The sequence below is a fragment of the Rhinopithecus roxellana genome, chromosome 3 (assembly GCF_007565055.1).
Source record: "Rhinopithecus roxellana isolate Shanxi Qingling chromosome 3, ASM756505v1, whole genome shotgun sequence".
Classification (NCBI taxonomy): domain Eukaryota; kingdom Metazoa; phylum Chordata; class Mammalia; order Primates; family Cercopithecidae; genus Rhinopithecus; species Rhinopithecus roxellana.
Genome location: NC_044551.1, coordinates 107,029,842 through 107,050,225, shown reverse-complemented (window position 1 = coordinate 107,050,225; position 20,384 = coordinate 107,029,842). Strand labels below are relative to the sequence as shown.

Below are 20,384 nucleotides of genomic sequence, written 5' to 3'. Positions count from 1 at the left end.
TTCTCCATAGCACTCTCCACCGCAACCTGGAAATATGTCCTAGGCTGCAGTCCTCAACCTTGGCCCAAATAAACTCTCTATATTAATTTTGCCTTTGCTCCTTCCTTTTAGGTTGACGTGAGCCTACTTATTTTGGGCTTCCTTTTTAACACCCCATATCAGATTATTGGCTTTACCCTTCAAAGTATTCAAAATCCAAACATTTATCTTGCCTACTACTTCTGCCCTGGTTCAAGCCCCCATCATCTCTTACATAGAATATTGCCAAAGACCTAAATGGTCTCCTGCTCCATCTCTGCTCCCTATGAAGAAAATCCCCTACAAGTCCATGGTAGAATCAAAGAAAGCTTCCATCCAGGCAGGACACAGAGTTGAGAAAGGAGAGCCATTTTTCTCTATGGGAAGCAAGAAATTCAGCCAATATCCAGGTTTGTGAACAATGACCTTCAGAAGCCTGAGGAAACTTTCGGGTGAGGTTACTACCTTGGGGCAGACCCAGGTATCAGACCATCAGTGACTCAGCTTCTGGGAAGTACCAAGACACCAGAAAGGGGAGTAAGATGCCCTTTATAGGATTCAGCCAACATACTGGTGTCAAGATAATGTATTGAGGTGTTAATGTATGTTTTGTTTGTCTCCCAACTTCAGGTAGAAAACCAGACTTATATGCTCCTTTGCCTCAGGGGAGTTTGGGTAGTAAAGACTGAGGACAATCTTAGGACCATGCCTGGGAAAAGGACCATCCTGGGAAAAAGAGATCCTGTTACTGGTAGAGGAAAGGGCCTCAGTAGTGTAAGGGATTGAATATCCTGCCAGGCCTGCAGTATGAGGATTTGGCATTGTATTAAGATTTGATTTATATGAAATAAAAACATGATATTTCTTGCTGTATTCATTTTCTATCACTGTGAAACTAATAACCACAAATTTAGTGGTTTTCTCCTTTTTTTTTTTTTTTTTTTTTTTGAGATGGAGTCTCGCTCTGCTGCCCAGGCTGGAGTGCAGTGGCGCGATCTGGGCTCACTGCAACCTCCACCTCCTGGGTTCAAGCAATTCTCCTGCCTCAGCCTCCCAGTAGCTGGGACTACAGGCTGTGCACTACCACACCCAGATAAATTTGTATTTTTAGTAGAGACGGGGTTTTACTGTGTTGATCAGGCTGGTCTTGAACCCCCGACCTCAGGTGATCCACCCTCCGCGGCCTCCCAAAGTGCTGGGATTACAGGAGTGAGCCACTGCGCCCGGCCACTTATTTTTCTTTTAAGTGAAAACCAAGTTTATTAGGAAAGTAAAGGAATAAAGAATGGCTACTCCTTAGGCAGAGCAGCAGCTTAGGCTGCTCCACCAAGGATAGTTATTTCTTGATTATATATTAAACAAGGGGTAGATTATTTATGAGTTTTCTGGGAAAGGGGTGGGCAATTTCCAGGACTGAGGGCTCCTCCCCTTTCCAGACCATATAGGATTACTTCCTGATGTTGCCTTGGCATTTGCAAACTGTCATGGTGCTGATGGGAGTGTCTTTTAGCATACTAATGCATTATAATTAGCATATAATGAGTGCTGAGGACGACCAGAGGTCACTTGCTTGGCCACATTGGTTTGGATATGATTTGACCAGCTTCTTTATCACATGTTTATGACCTGTACCTTGTGCTGACCTCCTGTCTCATCCTGTGGCTTAGAATGCCTAACCTCCTAGGAATGCAACTCAGTAAGTCTCAGCCTTATTTTACCCAGCCCCTATTCAAGATGGAATTGCTCTGGTTCAAACGTCTCTGATATATTTCCCACCTCCCTTTTATAGGAGAACCCTTAATGCTAAGCGTTGTAGAGGGACAAAGATCCTTCTTCTGTAGCTTCTTCAGGCTGAATAGGGGTGATGATATTCTTGCCTAACTACTAGGATCTCTTGTATTTGGGGTAGAGAGGAGCTCAGTCAGAAAGCATCAGTATGGTGAGACAAAACTCTGACAAAAGGCGATATCTGGAAGATTAATAAGTGTTTGCTTTAAGATAACATTGAGTAAACTTATCCTGAATTCTTACATGGAGAGTACAGCAGCAATATGTTCCACAATAGTAAAGCAAAATAAGCAAAATTATCCCAAGTAAACTAGATAAAAAAGCTTTCCATGAACTGGGCAATTTGAAACCAAGCTGATATAGTGTCACTACCTGATTCCAGTATAGGCCCAGAATTAAAATATTGATCTAGATTTTTACATTATCCATCCCCCTTGTTTCATTTGAGAAGCAGCCAGAGATCACTGATTGGTTCACAGGGATAAGCAGTCAGTCTAAATTTCAGGGAAAAAAAAATTCTCAAAAACAACTGATGAGGTTAGAATCTAATAACAATTGTACCATAGTTCTTGAAACATAGTTTTTCTCTCTTCAGTCTCCCATTTTTACTAAATACAAATTATGGTAAACCGATTTGCCTTATTATACTTGGCCTGATTATTTGTATAAAGTGCAGCAAGAAGAATTATTTGCCACATAGGCTTATTTTAATTGGCTTTGATAGAACTTTTATTCCATCAAAGAACTCTTAGATAAGACTTTTTTTAAAAGCCCAACCCAGCTATGGGGTTGTGCTGTCAAATACCTATAAGTTGGGTAAGTTCCTTTTCTCTTGAAGTCCCAAGATAATCTGGGGCTCCTGGACCTGTCAAAAACTGACATTCTTTACTTATCACAAGTCCAAAACTCTATACAGGTACTATATAGACAAGGTGTGAGGTGAGGCCAGTTTCCCAAGAGGCTTTTATGGGCTTTGTAAGTCAAATTTGATTCCTTAAAAGAAAGCATACCATTCCAGTCAAAACCTTGGTAAGGTAACCAGTGTCTCCAATTGTGTCCTATTACAAAAGAAAACAGATACTTATTGCACTTATGCAAATAACTATATTGCCATAAGTTAAGAATGCTCGCAAATAATTTCCAATTCTGGACAAATCAGGTAGAGATAAATAAATATACTCCAAATTTTGTTTACAGGAATAAACTTTACTCAATTGTTAAAAGCTGTAAGTAGCTTGAAAGTTTTCTTGGCTCTGAAAAACAAAACAAAAGATCAGCAACGTTTTAAGCAAAAAAAATCAAAAAGATTACTTCAGTCTTCTATTAGTTCAGTCTATGCAATTAACTCCTGTTCTGCATGATATTCATGAACATTTCAGCTCTCCATGAGAGTCCTGAAAGTTTTTTCTTCTACTCTAATGTTACAATATCCAAAGTTATTAGAAATGTGCACTTAAGAGCACCTATCAAAGTCCTATAGCTGATTTATAAACCATCTTTTGAAGAGGATCAAAATAAGACAATTGTCTGTGGATGACAAAGTCTTAGGACAGCCACTATTAAAAACCACAATTGAAAAGAAAATTTGGTTACTTCTGTGGCATACAACAATTTTACATAACAATTATAACTATTAATAACATACACTAAGTCATATTAGAATTATAAGAGTTTACATGATTTTGGAATACATACCAATTACATTTATACAAGTACAGCCTGAAGAAAGCCAAACACCATTTTATATTTGACAACACTTCCTGTATGATTTTTATTTTTATTTATATTTTTGAGACAGAGTCTCACTCTGTCACCCAGGCTGGAGTAATTGCACCCAGTGGTGCAATCTCAGCTCACTGCAACCTCTGCCTCCTGGGTTCAAATGATTCTCCTGCCTCAGCCTCCCAAGTAGCTGGTATTACAGGCACACACCACCACACCCAGCTAATTTTTGTGTTTTTAGTGGAGACAAGGTTTCACCATGTTGGCCAGGCTGGTCTCGAACTGCTGACCCCAGGTGATCCATCTGCCTCAGTCTCCCAAAGTGCTGGGATTACCAGTGTAAGCCACCATGCCTGGCTCTACATGATTTTTATACCAAATAAGCCAAATATGTCTCTGTAGAACTTTAGGGAACCTAATATCTAAAAGATTAATTGGGTCAGAAAAAGACATAATTTAGAGTATGATTTAGGAAAGTTTGTCAGACATCAAAGGTTTAAAACACAATATCACAAAATAGAATCCCAGGCCACCGTAAGTTATTCATTCAGGCAAAATGATGACTTAAAAATATTTTTAAAGGCAAAACCTTTATTCATTAAGAGGGAAGACTTAGCTTTCTAAACAATCTGAGCCTTTTTTTTCTTTCCTTTCTTTTTCCTATATTTTGTTTAAAAGGCAAACAAAAATCTTTCTTTTTTCTTTGATAGTACGTGAAAATCTTGTTCAAGAGAGAAAGCCAAATTTTACCCTTTGCATTAGTGTACTATTAATGTCAACCCCAATCTTTAATAAAACTGTACAGACAAAGCTATCTAATTTTCATGTCTGGCCATAAGGTAAGATTCTCATAAACCTTTTATAAATCTTTACAAATTTTTGTTAAAGAAGAGATTAGTGCTATTAGAAAAACCTGTTGTGCTTTTATTCCAATGTTCAAATTATGAAAAAACTGAATACCCTTTTAACTTTAGCCAATATGTTCACACATAGAATTTCTTTTACAGGATTAAACTTTCACAAACCTTCCACAACTTACTCAAACCTTCAGCTTTATTCTACTTAACTTAAAAGAATCCTTTAACCCCTTAGGCACACACAAAAAAACTACATTCCCATGACATAATCTTTTTTTTTTTTTTTTTTTTTGAGATGGAATCTCACTCTGTCGCCCAGGCTGGAGTGCAGTGGCACAATCTCAGCTCACTGCAAGCTCCGCCTCCCAGGTTCACGCCATTCTCCTGCCTCAGCCTCCCAAGTAGCTGGGACTACAGGCGCCCGCCACTACACCCGGCTAATTTTTTTTGTATTTTTAGTAGAGACAGGGTTTCACTGTATTAGCCAGGATGGTCTCGATCTCCTGACCTCATGATCCACCTGTCTCGGCCTCCCAAAGTGCTGGGATTACAGGTGTAAGCCACCGCACCCGGCCGACATCTTATAATCTTTTATAAAGAACACATTTCACTTTCCTTACACATCTTGCATGTAAAGCTGTTTTTATTTTCAAGATTAGTAAAGTCATGTGAACTAAAAAGCATTACAGTTTTTACTTTTCTGACAAAATATTTGAGTTAAGCATGTATTATTTTTAAAACAAATAAAGCTCTTTCATATGTAAACATCACATACACAGCTAGGCATGGCGGTGGGCGCTTGTAATCCTAGCTACTCAGGAGGCTGAGGCAGGAGAATTGCTTGAACCCAGGAGGCGGAAGTTGCAGTAAGCCGAGATCATGCCATTGCACTCCAGCCTGGGTGACAGAGCAAGACTCCATCTCAGGGATAAAAAAAGATAAATAAATAAACATCACACACACATCACATATAAATATAGACAGAAGAAGATCCAGTAATTTTAAGATTTTTCATTTGCCAGTTTTTTAATTGCTGACTCCAGGGTGGAGCCCTTGGGAGGAACAGGGCCAGGAAAACATGAAGTTTCCATGGCCTAATAAGCAGGCACAGCTGAAAGGCAAAACATCCCTCAAAATTCAGGGTCTCCTTTTTTTACCAGATCCTGCATCCCAAAGAAAGAGAAATGCTATGGAATAAGACAGTGCAGTAATTTTTGCCATGCATTTCATTGCAAAGCAATATAAAACCAATCAGCCCATTCTGTGACTGGCCCATCTTTCATGAGAGTCTTATCTCTCAGTAGGGAGTAGGGACGTTTTCATTTCTTTTAGGTAGCCAAAGGCATGCTTCTCTAATCCAAACATGCAAAGAGCTATCTCCCCATAACTGCCATTAGCCCCAGAAGTACATTTCCTATCTGGTTATTATACACCAAAGCTCTCTCATAGTGCGAAGTAATTTCTGCTTCCCCCTAAAGTCAAAACCATGAGATAAGGCAATGCAAAATAGAACAGAGCTTTAGATTTTGAGAAGGATTTATCTGCTTTCAGTTCCAGAGGTTTCATGAGGAAAACAGAGGTTTTTCCCAAAACAGTGTCTGTGGTGCCTCCTCTGTTTTTCCCAAGAAGTCCCAGGCTGTTAAAGCTTGAATATCCACTTTTAAATAAGCTGACTTTTAACCATAGTGCTCTTTAAAAAATCTTTTTAAGTCTCTTATTACATGACTTTAGCCAGGCCAAACAGCCAATATCTTTGTGCTCAGAGAAAGGAAAATTCAAGACAGTTAATAGAGGGAAAGAGAATCAACAACTAGTGAAGGTCACACAGACAAACCGGAAAGGACTCATTCCCTAAGCCAGGAATTGAACCCTGAACCTCGGCCACCATTAAGAAAAGATGAAGGCTTAACCACTAAACTACAGCACTGGGCAGTTTCTGATGCTTTTTCCCAGAAGGAGACTAAAGCAGCCAGTTTTGTGCTTGCAATGGGTTTTAACTGCTCAAGACAATTTTTAGAGCTAACTATGACATGAACCCCAAAATTCCTGTTCCCTGGAAGGGGGAGACCAAGCAAAAGTACTGCCACATGGTTACAAGGTCAGGTTCCCAAGGACATTTTTCAATGTGTGGTCTCTGAGCAAGATGTTTGTCCTGAGTACCAGAAAAGAAAGGGAAAGGAAAGGGCGAAAAGCATTGCCTGAGACAGGGTGGGGAAGGCAAGGCACTCAGGGAGGCCAGAGAAAGACCCACCCGATGCAGTGACACTGAATCAAAAGTTCAGGCAGCCACTTTTCAGTTGAAGAGGGATCTTTTCCAGCAGCCCCATCAGCTCTGAAGTTTCTCCCTTTGGGGAGGAAAAAGCTGCCCATGCCCCACGGTCCTGTACATGACTAACCCTGTCACCCATAGCCTTCAGCAAAGAATGCAAGGCAGATTAATCCGAAGAGAACAGTGGTTAACTTCCCATAATACCAAATCTATTTTTAACCAAAAGGGACTTTACTGAGAGGGTGGCCTCTAACCCCCTAAATCTTAGGAAGGAGTCTATCTAACCTTCCTAAGTTCAGCCTTGACCCCAAGTTTGGTCAAGCATCCTTGCCTTTTATTAAGAGGGGCTTTTAACCCACTCTGTCTTAGGAGAGACTCTAACTCCCCTAAATTGGGCCTCTAACCTAATCCTGTCCTTTACCCAGTTACCCCACCACTCACCCAAAGTCAGCCAATCAGTGCTGCAGTCTGTTTCCTTTGAGTCCAGGGTCTCCTCTTTGGGGTTCATCAGGAAGATGTTACCGGAAAGAGGTCCTGGTCCAGACCCTAAGAGAGAGTTCTTGGGCCTCACACAAAGAAGAGTTTGAGGCAAATTCATAGAGTAAAGTGAAAGCAAGTTTACTAGGAAAGTAAAGGAATAAAGAATGGCTACTCCATAGGCAGAGTAGTCAATTTAGTGGCTTTTTAACAGATACTTTTTTTCTCCACCCCCTCCTACCAACATACATTATTTATCTTACAACTCTGTATGTCAGAAATCTGACATACATCCCACAGGACTAAAATCTAGATATTGGCAGGCTGGATTCCCTTGGAGGCTCTAAGGGATAATCTGTTTTCTTGCTTATTTAGGTGTTGGCAGAATTCAGTTCCCTGTGGTGGTTATTTTCTTGCTGACTGTCAGCTAAAGGCTAGTCTCAGCTTCTAGACGTAACCCATGTTCTCTGGCTCATGGCCCGCATCCTCCATCTGTGAAGCCAGCAGGGGCAGGTTGAGTCCTTCTCATGTTCGGAATCTCTCCTGCCCTTTTTTCCATCACATCTTTCTAACCAACTCTGCCTTCCTTTTCCACTTCCGTTTCTAGCCAGATCATCCAGGATAGTCTCCGTATGTTAAAATCAAATGGTTAGCAAACCTAATTCCCTTTTGCTGTGAAGTAGCATATTCACAAGGCTTTATACCAGAGGACAAAGATCACAGGGCTCAAAATTCTGCCCACCATAAATTTGCTCACCGGAACTCCTGCTTGCAAATTCATACAAACTACGTATAAAAAAATGGAAATATATATACCAGAAAAATCAATATTTCTATCAAGATACTGAGATTAAAGGTCTGGGTGTGTTTTTCTTTTATCTTACAAATATTCTACACAATGACATGTAAATACTATTTTTAGAAGAAGAATATGGAACATTAACTAGACATCAAAATCTAACAATGGTCTGATTAATATCAAGTTATATAAGTAGAAGATAGTTTCTATTAATTCCATTATTTGGTTTACTTGCTGACCTTTCCTTAATAATGTATTTCTTTTTTTTTTTTTTTTTTTTTCTTTTTTGAGATGGAGCCTTGTTCTGTCACCCAGGCTGGAAATGTAGTGACATGGTCTCAGCTCACTGTAACCTCTGCCTCCCAGGTTCAAGCCATTCTCCTCCCTCAGCCTCCCAAGTAGCTGGGATTGCAGGTGTGTGCCACCATACCTGGCTGATTTTTGTATTTTTAGTAGAGACAGGGTTTCACCATGCTGTCCAAGCTAGTCTTGAACTCCTGACTTCAGGTGATCTGCCTGCCTCAGCCTCCCAAAGTGCTGGGATTATAGCCATGAGCCACCATGCCCAGCCATATTTCTAATTTTTTAATGTGAATTAGTAGTGAGTCCAGCGATGCTAATATTTAATGCAAGGTCCTCACGTACAACTATCATGATTATTTTTATATATAAGTTATTCTTAAGTGACTTTGTTGCTGATAGAGAGATGTCCTTCTTTCTGTCAACCTCCAGGTTGAGATAGTTTTTCTCAGGGCAGGGACTTCCTTCACAGCTTCATGCCTTTCTCCCTTTCACCCAAATTGTCACCAATATGTCCTGAACCATTTCTTCATTAGTTATACCATTGGTATAATGCTTGTCTTTTTGTTTCCTTAAGTTTCCTGACACTAGCTATCTATAAAAAATGTCTTTTTCTGCCTGATTTTCCTCAGGGATCTATTCTAATTTTTATATTTTTTGGCTGTGCAGTGTTGCTTTTATATTTTCTTAAAATTCTGGGTTAATTAAATTGGATATTTATTACTTCTTCTTTTTCACATGTGAAGACCCACTATATTATTTCTTATCCATACATAGAATATACAATCTTAAAATAATCTTAGTTTTCTGCCTGCAGGAATTTTTTTTAGAGGAATGTTGCCTAGGCTGAACTAGAACTCCTGGCCTCAAGCAATCTTTCTACCTCCTGATCGGTGCGAATTATAGGCACCAACTGCTGCACCCAGCAAAGGATTTTTTTTTCCTTTCTTTTTTTTCTCTCTCCATCTTGGTGAATACAGGGATTATTTTTTAAAGCACTTTATGTACTTGGATTTGTTTGTTTCACCAATCAGTTTTATAACAGGATATATATAATATTATATAAATATATATTATATATTATATAAATTTATATATTATATATTATATAAATTTATATATATATATATTTTTTTTAGGCAGAGTCTCATTGTGTCACCCAGGCTGGAGTGCAGTGGCTCGATTTCCCCTGGGGTCAAGCCATTCTCCTGTCTCAACCTCCTGAGTAGCTGGGACTATAGGTGGACACCACCATGCCCAGCTAATTTTTGTATTCTTAGTAGAGACAGGGTTTCATCATGTTGGCCAGGTTGGTCTCGAACTCCTGACCTCAAGTTATCTGCCTGCCTTGGCCTCCCAAAATGCTGGGATTACAGGCGTGAGTCACCACACCCAGCCAATTTTGTATTTTGAATTAAATATTCCTATGGGGAGTTAAATAATTAAAAATTTAAAACCCAATTCTGATGACTGGGAATTTAACTTAACTATCTGAATGAAATACAAATTAACTCTATTACTAGAATCATCTAATTCTCAAGCAAGAATAGAATTTAAAGATTGTGTAGCACAGTAATCCTCTAGCCTGGCTCACATTGGAATCACGTGAGGAACCCCTAGGCCAATTAAATTAGAAGCTGGTATGGGGGAAACTTGCAGGCATCAGCACTCCTAGGAAATCTGTCTTGCAGCTTGAATTGAAAAGCACTGGCGTAATCTAAGATTTTACTTCTACAGATGAGAAAGCTAAGACTCATGAGGAAAAAGACCAGGTAGAAATTCAAGCCTCCTGACTTCAAACCTACTGAGTTTTCTACTCCACAGATTGTTCTCCATCTTTGAGGTGTTCAAAGGCTTCTCTAGAGCATTCATAACTGTTCATAAAGTTCTAGGTTCTACCTCAAACCTAATGAAACAGAATTTGTCACTCCTTAGGTAATCCCGATGAGCACCAAAGTTGAGAACCATTGCAAGTTACCTAAAGTGATGAGGTTTTTATCATACGAAAACAATATAACTTACATTTCTCTCTTCCATTTTTTAAATTGATGGCTCTTTGTTTTTGTTAGATTACATATTGCTACTGTTTTTAGTGTACCACAATCCAATTTGGGGGACATTTTCAACACAGCAGTAGTTCATCACCACAACCACTCTCCTTTCCTTTGTTTTCCTCCCTTTTTGTAGTCCTGAATTCTACAAGATGTTGAACTGAGGCAATAAGTAATTGAACTGGAAAAATATGATGCAAAATGATTAAAACTAGAATGTCTAAATAGCTACAAAGGCCTTGGCAGATATAATTGTTTAATTAGTCTAGAAAAATATAATTTAATTAATAGTTCAGTAAGTCTTAGCAAGAAGAACATTTATTGAAAACTTTTGCCAGACGTGGTGGCTCATGCCTGTAATCCCAGCACTTTGGGAGGCCGAGGCAGGTGGATCACAAGGTCAGGAGATCGAGACCATCTTGGCTAACATGGTGAAACCCTGTCTCTACTAAAAAAAAATACAAAAATTAGCCGGGTATGGTGGCGGGCACCTGTAGTCCTAGCTACACAGGAGGCTGGGGCAGGAGAATGGCGTGAACCCAGGAGGCAGAGCTTGCAGTGAGCCGAGATCATGCCACTGCACTCCAGCCTGGGCGACAGAGTGAGACTCCGTCTCAAAAAAAAAAAAACCAAAAACAAAAAAACTCTCCATTTGTCAGGCACTATACTAACCACTTTACATGTAATCCTAAGACTATCTCATAATCTTAGGATTAACCCTATAAGGTAAATATTATGTTTACCTCTACAAAGAAAAAGACTAAAGAACAGAGAGGTTAAGTAACACCAGGCACAGTGGCTCACACCCGTAATCCCAGCACTTTGGGAGGCCAAGGCAGGAGGACCACTAGAGGCCAGGAGTTCGAGACCAGCCTGACCAACATGGCAAAACCCAGTCTCTATTAAAACTACAAAAATTATCCGGGTGTGATGGCAGGCACCTGTAATCCCAGCTACTCAGGAGGCTGAGGCAGGATAATTACTTGAACCTGGAAGGTGGAGGTTGCAGTGAGCCGAGATCTTGCCACTGCACTCCAACCTGAGCGACAGAGCAAGACTTCATCTCAAAAAAAAAAAAAAAAAAGAGATTAAGTAACTTGGTCATGGTCACACAATAGTAACTTTCAGAATTTATAAATTGGAATCATTAACAAAGATGTCCAATGCCAAGGAACTTGTCTGTCTCCTTAAAAGCACTGAATAGGCACAAATAGTTCTAGAAGTTAGCAGTATTGAGTGCAAAGAAGAACTGCTGAGAAGGCACTGAGCTCCTTTCATTTCCTATACTTTATATTAACTCAATTTTTCAAGACTGCTGGCTTGCCTCATGATTTTCTGGAAATTTTACCTTCAAAACTTGACACAGGCACAAAATAGAAGCCCTGAATAGACCAATACCATGAAAAATGTGTCAAAGAACTGCCTCCAGTATACTCTAGGCTCAAATAATTCTGCAAATGGATAATTTCAAACATTAAAAGATTAAATGTGATTAAAACTGTCTTGGAAACATGGAAAGCTATTCAGTTATTTATTTTATTTTATTTTATTTTATTTTATTTTATTTTATTTTATTTTATTTTATTTTATTTTTGAGGCAGAGTCTCACTCTATCATCCAGGCTGGAGTACAGTGGCATGATTATGGCTCACTGCAGCCTTAAATTCCTGGATTCAAGTGATCCTCCTGCCTCAGCCTACCAAAGTGCTGGGAGTACAGGCATGAGCCGCCATGCCTAGCTCAGATCTTGGTTTCTAATATACTGAAATATATTAGTTTATATTTAATGCTGTTTAATTAAAGGAACAAGGGCTCTTTGGAGAAATGGTCAATTCTAAAAATGGGGCAGGAAATAAACAAGATAAGGCTTGAGCATCTTGTAGTGCCAGAAAGTAAGAAAGTATAAAAAATAAACATAATTTTAAATAATTCATAAGCAAAATGATGGAGGTACATCAAAGGGACAGAGAAGCCAATGGAAAGAGCTCCCAGTGACCAATGCTGGAACAATTTGAGCCACAAAATAGTTTAATAAAGAATGAGTCTGGGCACAGTGGCTCAGGCCAGCACTTTGGGAAACCAAAGTAGGAGAATTGCTTGAGCCTAAGTGTTCAAGACCAGCCTGGGAAACATAGTAGGACCTTGTCTCTACAAAAAATTTTAAAAATTAGCTTGGTATAATAGCATGCACCTGTAGTCCCAGCTACTTGGGAGGCGGAGGTGGGAGGATTGCTTGAGCCCAGGAGGTTGAGGTTGCAGGGAGCCATGATTGTGCCAGTGTACTCTGGTCTGAGCAAGACCCTGTGTCAAAGAAAAAAAAAAAAGGAAATATTGAATTATAACCCAATGTGTAAAATGAAAACCCATGAGTTTATAGTGATATGAATAAATAATTGAATAAATAAATGTGAGAGGAAAAACAAACCTCCCATGCAGAAGAATCCCAAGTAATTTATGTAGGTACTCCATTCTCAAGGAGGGGGAACATAATTCCTCACTCCCTAAGAGTGGTCTGTGCATGGTAACTTTCTTCCAAAGAATACAGAATGGAAAGGGGGTGAGAAGAGAGTAATTTTTCAGTGGAAAAATTTGACAAACACTAACTCATGGTCAATGTGAACAATATCAGTCATGGTGGTAGTGTGTGCCCTTGTACCATGTGATGAAAACGGCAATTGGTCTCTGTGGTCTTACTTCCAAAACCCATAACCCCAGTCTAATTATAAGAAAAACACCAGACAAATCCCAATTATGGGGTATTCTATAAATTATCTTATCACTACTCCTCAAAACTGTCAAGGCTATTAAGAACAAACCAAAACAAAAGTCTGAGAAACCATCACAAACAAGAGAAGCCAAAGAACACATGATTAGCAAATATAATGTGGTACCTTGGATGGAATCCTGGAACAGAAAGAGGACATTAGGTAAAAACAAAGGACAAGTGAATAAAGTATGGATTTTAGTTAACAATAATGTATTAATATTGGCTCATAAATTATGATGAATGTACAAGACTAACATAAGATGTTTATAATAGAGAAACTGGATACTAGATATGTAGAAACTTTCTGTACTATCTTCATGACTTTTCTGCAAATCTAAAACCAATCTGAAAAATATTTATAGTTTTAAAAAAGATAATTGTAGGCAGTTAAAACATAAACTAAAACAAAAGTTATCTTCCATAATAGAAACATGAAATACTTAGGACTAATCCTAATAGGAAATTAATAAGACCTATGTGATGAAAAGACATAAAACTTCAGAGTGTGCTCGCTTCAGCAGCACATAAACTAAAATTGGAATGATACAGAGATTAACATGGCCCCTGCACAAGGATGACATGAAGGAATTAAAAGTTAAAAAAAAAAGAAAAACCAACTTCACTGAGTGATGTGAACATTTTTAATAACTAAAAATGTATAGCATTTGCCTCTATAGAAAACTGAATATCACTACCACGTTGTTTCTTCCCAAACTATATAATGTTAATTCAAACCTAAAAGGGGTTTATTCACTGCCGGTGAAAATGTAACATGGTAGTACTATGGCAGTTTCTTAGAATTCAAATGTATACCTACCTTTGGACCCAGCCCTTTTACTCCTCCTCAAAAGAAATGAAAATATATGTTCACACAAACACTTGTAATTAAATGTTCATAGTAATTTTATTTGCAATATCCCTCTCAGTGGGGGCTGCTACAATAAAAATACCATATACTGCATGGCTTATAAACAACAGAAATTTATTCCTCACAGTTTTGGAGGATGGGAAGTCCAAGATTAAGCCACAGGCAGATTCAGTTTTTGGTGAGGTCCCACTTCCTGGTTCACAGACAGATGGCCATCTTCTCATTGTTTCCTCACACAGCAGAAGAGGCAGAGGAACTCTCTGAAGTCTTTTTTATAAGGACAGTAATCCTATTCATGAGGCCTCCAACCATATGACCTATTATTTCCAAAGGTCCCACCTCCCAACAACCATATGACCTATCATCTCCCAAAGGCCTCACTCCAAACACTGTCACATTAGGGATTAGTTTTCAACATATGAATTTTGGGAAGACACAAACATTCAGCTTATAGCCATCTTAAAACTGGGGGAAAAATCAGAAATATTCATCAGTAGATCAGTGGATAAAGAATATGGTGTATCTATACAAATGGAATAATACCCAATAACAAAAGAGGAATTAACTACTAATAACTGCAACAATAGTGTTGAATCTCAAAATCGTTAAGCTGAGTGAAAGAAGCCAGACACACCATATAATTCCACACATAAAAAGTTCTAGAAAATGCAAACTAGCATATACTGACAGAGAACAGATCAGTGGTTGCATAGAGCCAAGGGCAGAAGGGGGGTTATATGCAAAGCGGCTCAAGAAAACAGAGATGACAGAAATGTTCCATACATTGTGTAATACAAGTTTCACAGGGGTTATACATCTGTCAAATATCACCAAATTTTACCTTTTGAATATATGCAACTTACCAGTGGAACAGAACAGAGTCCTCAGAAATAATACCACACATCTACAGCCATCTGATCTTTGATAAACCCGAGAAAAACAAGAAATGGGGAAAGGATTCCCTATTTAATAAATGGTGCTGGGAAAATTGGCTAGCCATAAGTAGAAAGCTGAAACTGGATCCTTTCCTTACTCCTTATACGAAGATTAATTCAAGATGGATTAGAGACTTAAATGTTAGACCTAATACCATCAAAACCCTAGAAGAAAACCTGGGTAATACCATTCAGGACATAGGTATGGGCAAGGACTTCATGTCTAAAACACCAAAAGCAACGGCAACAAAAGCCAAAATTGACAACTGGGATCTAATTAAACTAAAGAGCTTCTGCACAGCAAAAGAAACTACCATCAGAGTGAACAGGCAACCTACAGAATGGGAGAAAATTTTTGCAATCTACTCATCTGACAAAGGGCTAATATCCAGAATCTACAAAGAACTCAAACAAATTTACAAGAAAAAAACAAACAACCCCATCAAAAAGTGGGCAAAGGATATGAACAGACATTTCTCAAAAGAATACATTCATACAGCCAACAGACACATGAAAAAATGCTCATCATCACTGGCCATCAGAGAAATGCAAATCAAAACCACAATGAGATACCATCTCACACCACTTAGAATGGCAATCATTAAAAAGTCAGGAAACAACAGGTGTTGGAGAGGATGTGGAGAAATAGGAACACTTTTACACTGTTGGTGGGATTGTAAACTAGTTCAACCATTATGGAAAACAGTATGGCGATTCCTCAAGGATCTAGAACTAGAAGTACCATATGACCCAGCCATCCCATTACTGGGTATATACCCAAAGGATTATAAATCATGCTGCTATAAAGACACACGCACACGTATGTTTATTGCGACACTATTCACAATAGCAAAGACTTGGAATCAACCCAAATGTCCATCAGTGACAGACTGAATTAAGAAAATGTGGCACATATACACCATGGAATACTATGCAGCCATAAAAAAGGATGAGTTTGCGTCCTTTGTAGGGACATGGATGCAGCTGGAAACCATCATTCTCAGCAAACTATCGCAAGAACAGAAAACCAAACACCGCATGTTCTCAGTCATAGGTGAGAACTGAACAATGAGATCACTTGGACTTGGGAAGGGGAACATCACACACCGGGGCCTATCACGGGGAGGGGAGAGGGGGGAGGGATTGCATTGAGAGTTATACCTGATGTAAATGACGAGTTGATGGGTGCTGATGAGTTGATGGGTGCAGCACACCAACATGGCACAAGTATACATATGTAACAAACCTGCACGTTATGCACATGTACCCTAGAACTTAAAGTATAATAAAAAATAAAAATAAAAATAAATAAAAAAGGAAATAAAAATAATCTGGAATAATTATTTAAAACATTAAAATAAATAAATAAATAAATATATGCAAGTTATACATAGGTTTGTATGTATGTAAGTTATACCTCCAAAAAGTTTTTTAAAAACCTAAATCAGGTGGGGGCCAGAGATGGCAAAATAATTTTTTTCTTATTTGAGAATAAGAAAGAAAAAAATTTTATAAAAGGTAACGAGTGGGTCCTGTCAAATAAAAAGCAAACCCAGACTTAGTAAGGACAGACTTTGTCGGAAGGATTATTGTAAGAGGAAAAGGGTCTCTTTCAATAGGAGAAGGGGAGCTATTGCAATAATAGGAACTATTTGACCATAATACCTGCAAGCTTCTCAAGAGTTAGGTGAAAAGAGGTTTTCTTTTATAGAAAGGAGTAAACTAGATTAGAAAGATTTGGATGTGGGCAAGTGGGATAAGAGAATGGGGTTAAAGAATGTTTTACCCTGAAGTCAGCTTTCTCTCCAGAGCTGCTGTTGAAGAGGGGTTACATGCTGACTCAGACTGAGGATGGGCCAAGGTTCAAGGACCTGGGGAATAGACAGAATCTTAACCAAAGTGTGATTAACAAGCGTTTTGTTCCCATTGATCATTAGTACAAACAAGTTTAGTTAATCATTTATGAGGCAAAGAGTGGGAATTTGGAGTCTGTTTCTGGCCTTGTCATAGGTAAACAAGGCAGTATACATGAGTTTTATCTAAACTATATGGGAAAAGGTGCTTCTTTTCAGCAAGGCCTTTCTGAAACACAAAAGGGTGGGGGATTTCTCCATCTCTGCTCGTTTCCAGGAGCACAGAACTTAGGTAAAATTCAACACTATCAGTTTCTTCTAGACCAGGCTTCCATGTTGCACAATTCTAGAGGGCATTTTATTCTTTCCCAGATAGGCATATAAAGATACGGTAATTAAGACTAATCAATTGAAAAAAAATAGGCAACTCTTGAAGAGAATTTATTACAGTACACAGAACAACCTAAAACATGATAAAAAAAATTTAATACCCATCAATGAAAAAAAATCACATATTATTAAAAGTATGACATTGCCGGGACGCCCACTTCACAGGTGCAAGGGTGGCAGGAGCCATGGGGGCTACGGGGATGAGCCACATGCTGGCCTCTTTATTTGACCTGGACAACATGCTCGTCAACATGGCCGGGGCGAGCAGGAGAGACCTGTCGGAGGTGATAAAGTTCTTACAACCAAAATATCATTCTAAGAAAAGGCTGAAATCATCTGTGATAAAATTCAAGTTGAACTCAGCAAGGAACGTTTTCATTCTTACAGTACATGCATTACCGATCTAAGGACTTCAATTGGGAAGAAGCAATCCAGGAAACAAAAGATGGTGCCACCAATAGAAAATTGACTGAAGAATGTCGCTTCCTTGGGAAATCTACATGTTTACAGCTTATGACACTAGCAGAAAATATCAAAGTCATGCTCTCCGAACTTCGAAAAGAGGCCCGCCTATTTTTATTAAGGAATGGGGACAGACAGATCCAGAGAGAGAAGATTGGGGCTTGTGCCTGTCAGTCGTATTTCCACGCTATTGGAGGTAGAGAGCAGAGAGAGAAGCCAGCACCATCCATATTTTATTACTGCTGCAGTCTTCTCAAAGTACAACCTGGGGACTGTGTGACAGTCAGTAACACATTAGAAACCGACGTCCAAGGAGGCCTCAGTGAAGGATTGAAAGCAATGGTCTAGATCAATAAAAATAGAACAGTGCCACTGAAGTCCTCCCCAGTTCTGCATTACATGGTTTCTTCTGTGCTGGAGTTACCTGCTCTCTTACAAAGTATACACCACAAAGTCAGTACGTCCGCTTAAAGCACATAAAAGGGCATGATTATAAACTTTATAATCAATTTGCAGAGTTTGAACTAAGAAAAGTTAGGGCATTCCACTTACTGTGGTCCAGAATAATTGTACTTATGATTTAATGATGAATATTGCAAAGGTCCTCCCAACCCTATTGCTTTTAAGTTTTAACAAACAACCATTTTTTATATTTATATCTGAAAATTCAGATTGCATTAATAGAAAGTAGTATAGCCCAGAAAAGTTGAGGAAATATATTATTTGCTAGTCTGTAACAGGAGATTTTTAAAATAATTTTATTAATCTTTTAGTATCTTGGCTGCATGATACCAAGCAGGCTAGCTTACACATGGATACACAAATGCCAGGTTTATCTTCTGGCTTAAAAATACATATTTTTTAAAAATAGATATTCTAAAACACATAATAGATTTATCACAGCAACTGAATCTGGTTGATATGAAATAAGTTCTAAGTCACATGCAAATCAAGGTATTTCATCATGAAATTATTTTGCATGTTTTTAAAACATAAAACATATTTTTGCCTACTTTGGAGGTATACTTCCTTTTCTATTATGAATCTGATTTTTTTGCATGACCTTTTTTTTTTTTTAAAGGAGGACACAATTTTTTTTTGTGGTGTGTGACAGATTCCTCCAGTTAAAAAAAAAAAAAAAAAACTTAAAATCTACACATGGTCGGCTGGGCGGAGTGAGGCGGCTCACCTGAGCGTGGCTGGGCCCAATCCTGGGCTAGGGCTGGGGCTGGGAATGGGGTGCAGTGAGGCTGGGAGCCGGCCCTGAGCTCATCCTGCGTGTGGGAAGCGGGGCTCGGGGCGCCAGAGCTGGAGGTGGAAGCGGGAAGTTAGCACTGAGTGGGCGAAGAGAACCTGGGCTGAGCAGACATGGCCACTTCTCACCAAGAAGGGCAGATGCAGCTGCCCCTAGCTGACGCCATTCGTTCATGTCTCACCGATACTTTCTCATCTAGCATTTGCAAGGCTTGAGCCAAGCTGTGCCGTGTGGCACACTATCAGGGAGTTACTTGATCCTTCCCGCCAGAAGAAATTTAATGTTGGGAGATCAACACCAGCTAGTGTGCTTCTCTATAAAGCCTCAACGTGTAGGACAGATTTCACATGCCCAGAGGCTGTTGAGCAGGCTTCATGTGCGCTGCAGTCAGAGGTCACCTCTTTCTTTGTGGATCGGATGGGTGCTCGAGTGTCCTCTCTTCACAAACTTCGTCATCTTCCTCATCTTTTTGAATACGATCGTATTGATAGTTGAAATAGAATTGCTGGAATCCACAAATACCTAACTGTGGCCATTGAAGCTGACCTTGGAGGTGTCAACTTGGTTTATCTTGTTTATTTTCATCCTGGTGATCCTTCTTATGTGGCTCTCCAGCTTTTCCCTTTTCTGGAAGAGTGGAATGTCTTTAACTTTGTTGTTACCATGTTGTGCAGGCACTGATGAACTTGGAAGACAAGTAAAGAGATGGATGGCTTCAAGATCCTTGGGCCCAGCAAAAGATAATGAAGGGAATTCTTGGAAATAGAGAATTCAAAACATAAATGTCTGTTCAGATAGAAAAAAATCTACAGATGGTCCTCCTTTCTCACCTGTGCACAGTGAGCTTGTAGCTTCCTTGTAGTCTTTACCTCTCAAGGAAATGTTTTTACTATCTTTTCCTAGACACGCAATGGGGTTGAGGGAGCTAGGCTGTCTTGCTGGAGAAAAGTGCAAGCCACATGGCACCAAAAGTCATTTTTCTTCAGTGGATTCATAAAAGCAAAATGTCTTTGGTGCAGCCTAACCATGCAGCCCCCCTTCTGTTCTCTACTGACAGTGGTTTCACCCGTATTATGAACAGAACAGAAAATTCAGTTTTGCTGTGAGCCATTTCCAGAATTGGAAATTCCATAGTTATATGGATGATTGCTCTAGGAGACTGGTTGGCATGTGTGATGCTAGGGCTCATTCTTTTAGCTGTCCCACAGGATGGATGTAGGCGGTGTCACATTCATTATGCTAAGGATAAAGGTTCATCCCTTTTACATAGTGGTGACAAATCTCAAAAAGATTGTTCCTAGGATGCTAAGTGAGCAGTTCTTCAGCAAAAATGATGTAGGAGAAAAAAAAATGGAATTATTTAATTTCCTTGTCTTCACAGTTTGTATTCTACGTAGTACAGTAAGACAATATTAAATTCCATTTGCACCCTTCCTTAGGCAAAAACTTTGTGGTTATCTACCTGCTGAGTGGAAAGTTACTGAAGATACTTTCAAATATTGAAATAAACCTATGATTTTATTAATTTTTTTGTTTTAGACTAAGATTCCTTAAAATTAAAAAATTTTGAAAC

General features: G+C 39.0%; 1 protein-coding gene, 1 non-coding gene and 1 pseudogene across 2 annotated transcripts; all 3 read left to right on the top strand.

Moving 5' to 3' along the window:
* Positions 1-13,553: 13,553 nt before the first annotated feature.
* LOC115896630 lies at positions 13,554-13,657 on the top strand. The gene has a single exon (XR_004056544.1). It is a non-coding gene; the product is annotated as a U6 spliceosomal RNA (small nuclear RNA).
* Positions 13,658-17,294: 3,637 nt separating this feature from the next.
* On the top strand, positions 17,295-18,027 carry LOC104662657 (annotated as a pseudogene).
* Positions 18,028-18,924: 897 nt separating this feature from the next.
* On the top strand, positions 18,925-19,492 carry CATSPER2 (cation channel sperm associated 2). Its single transcript, XM_030926671.1, is given in 5 exon segments — positions 18,925-19,006; positions 19,009-19,040; positions 19,043-19,087; positions 19,089-19,443; positions 19,446-19,492. Coding segments are annotated over 5 exon segments (561 nt in total).
* Positions 19,493-20,384: the final 892 nt, after the last annotated feature.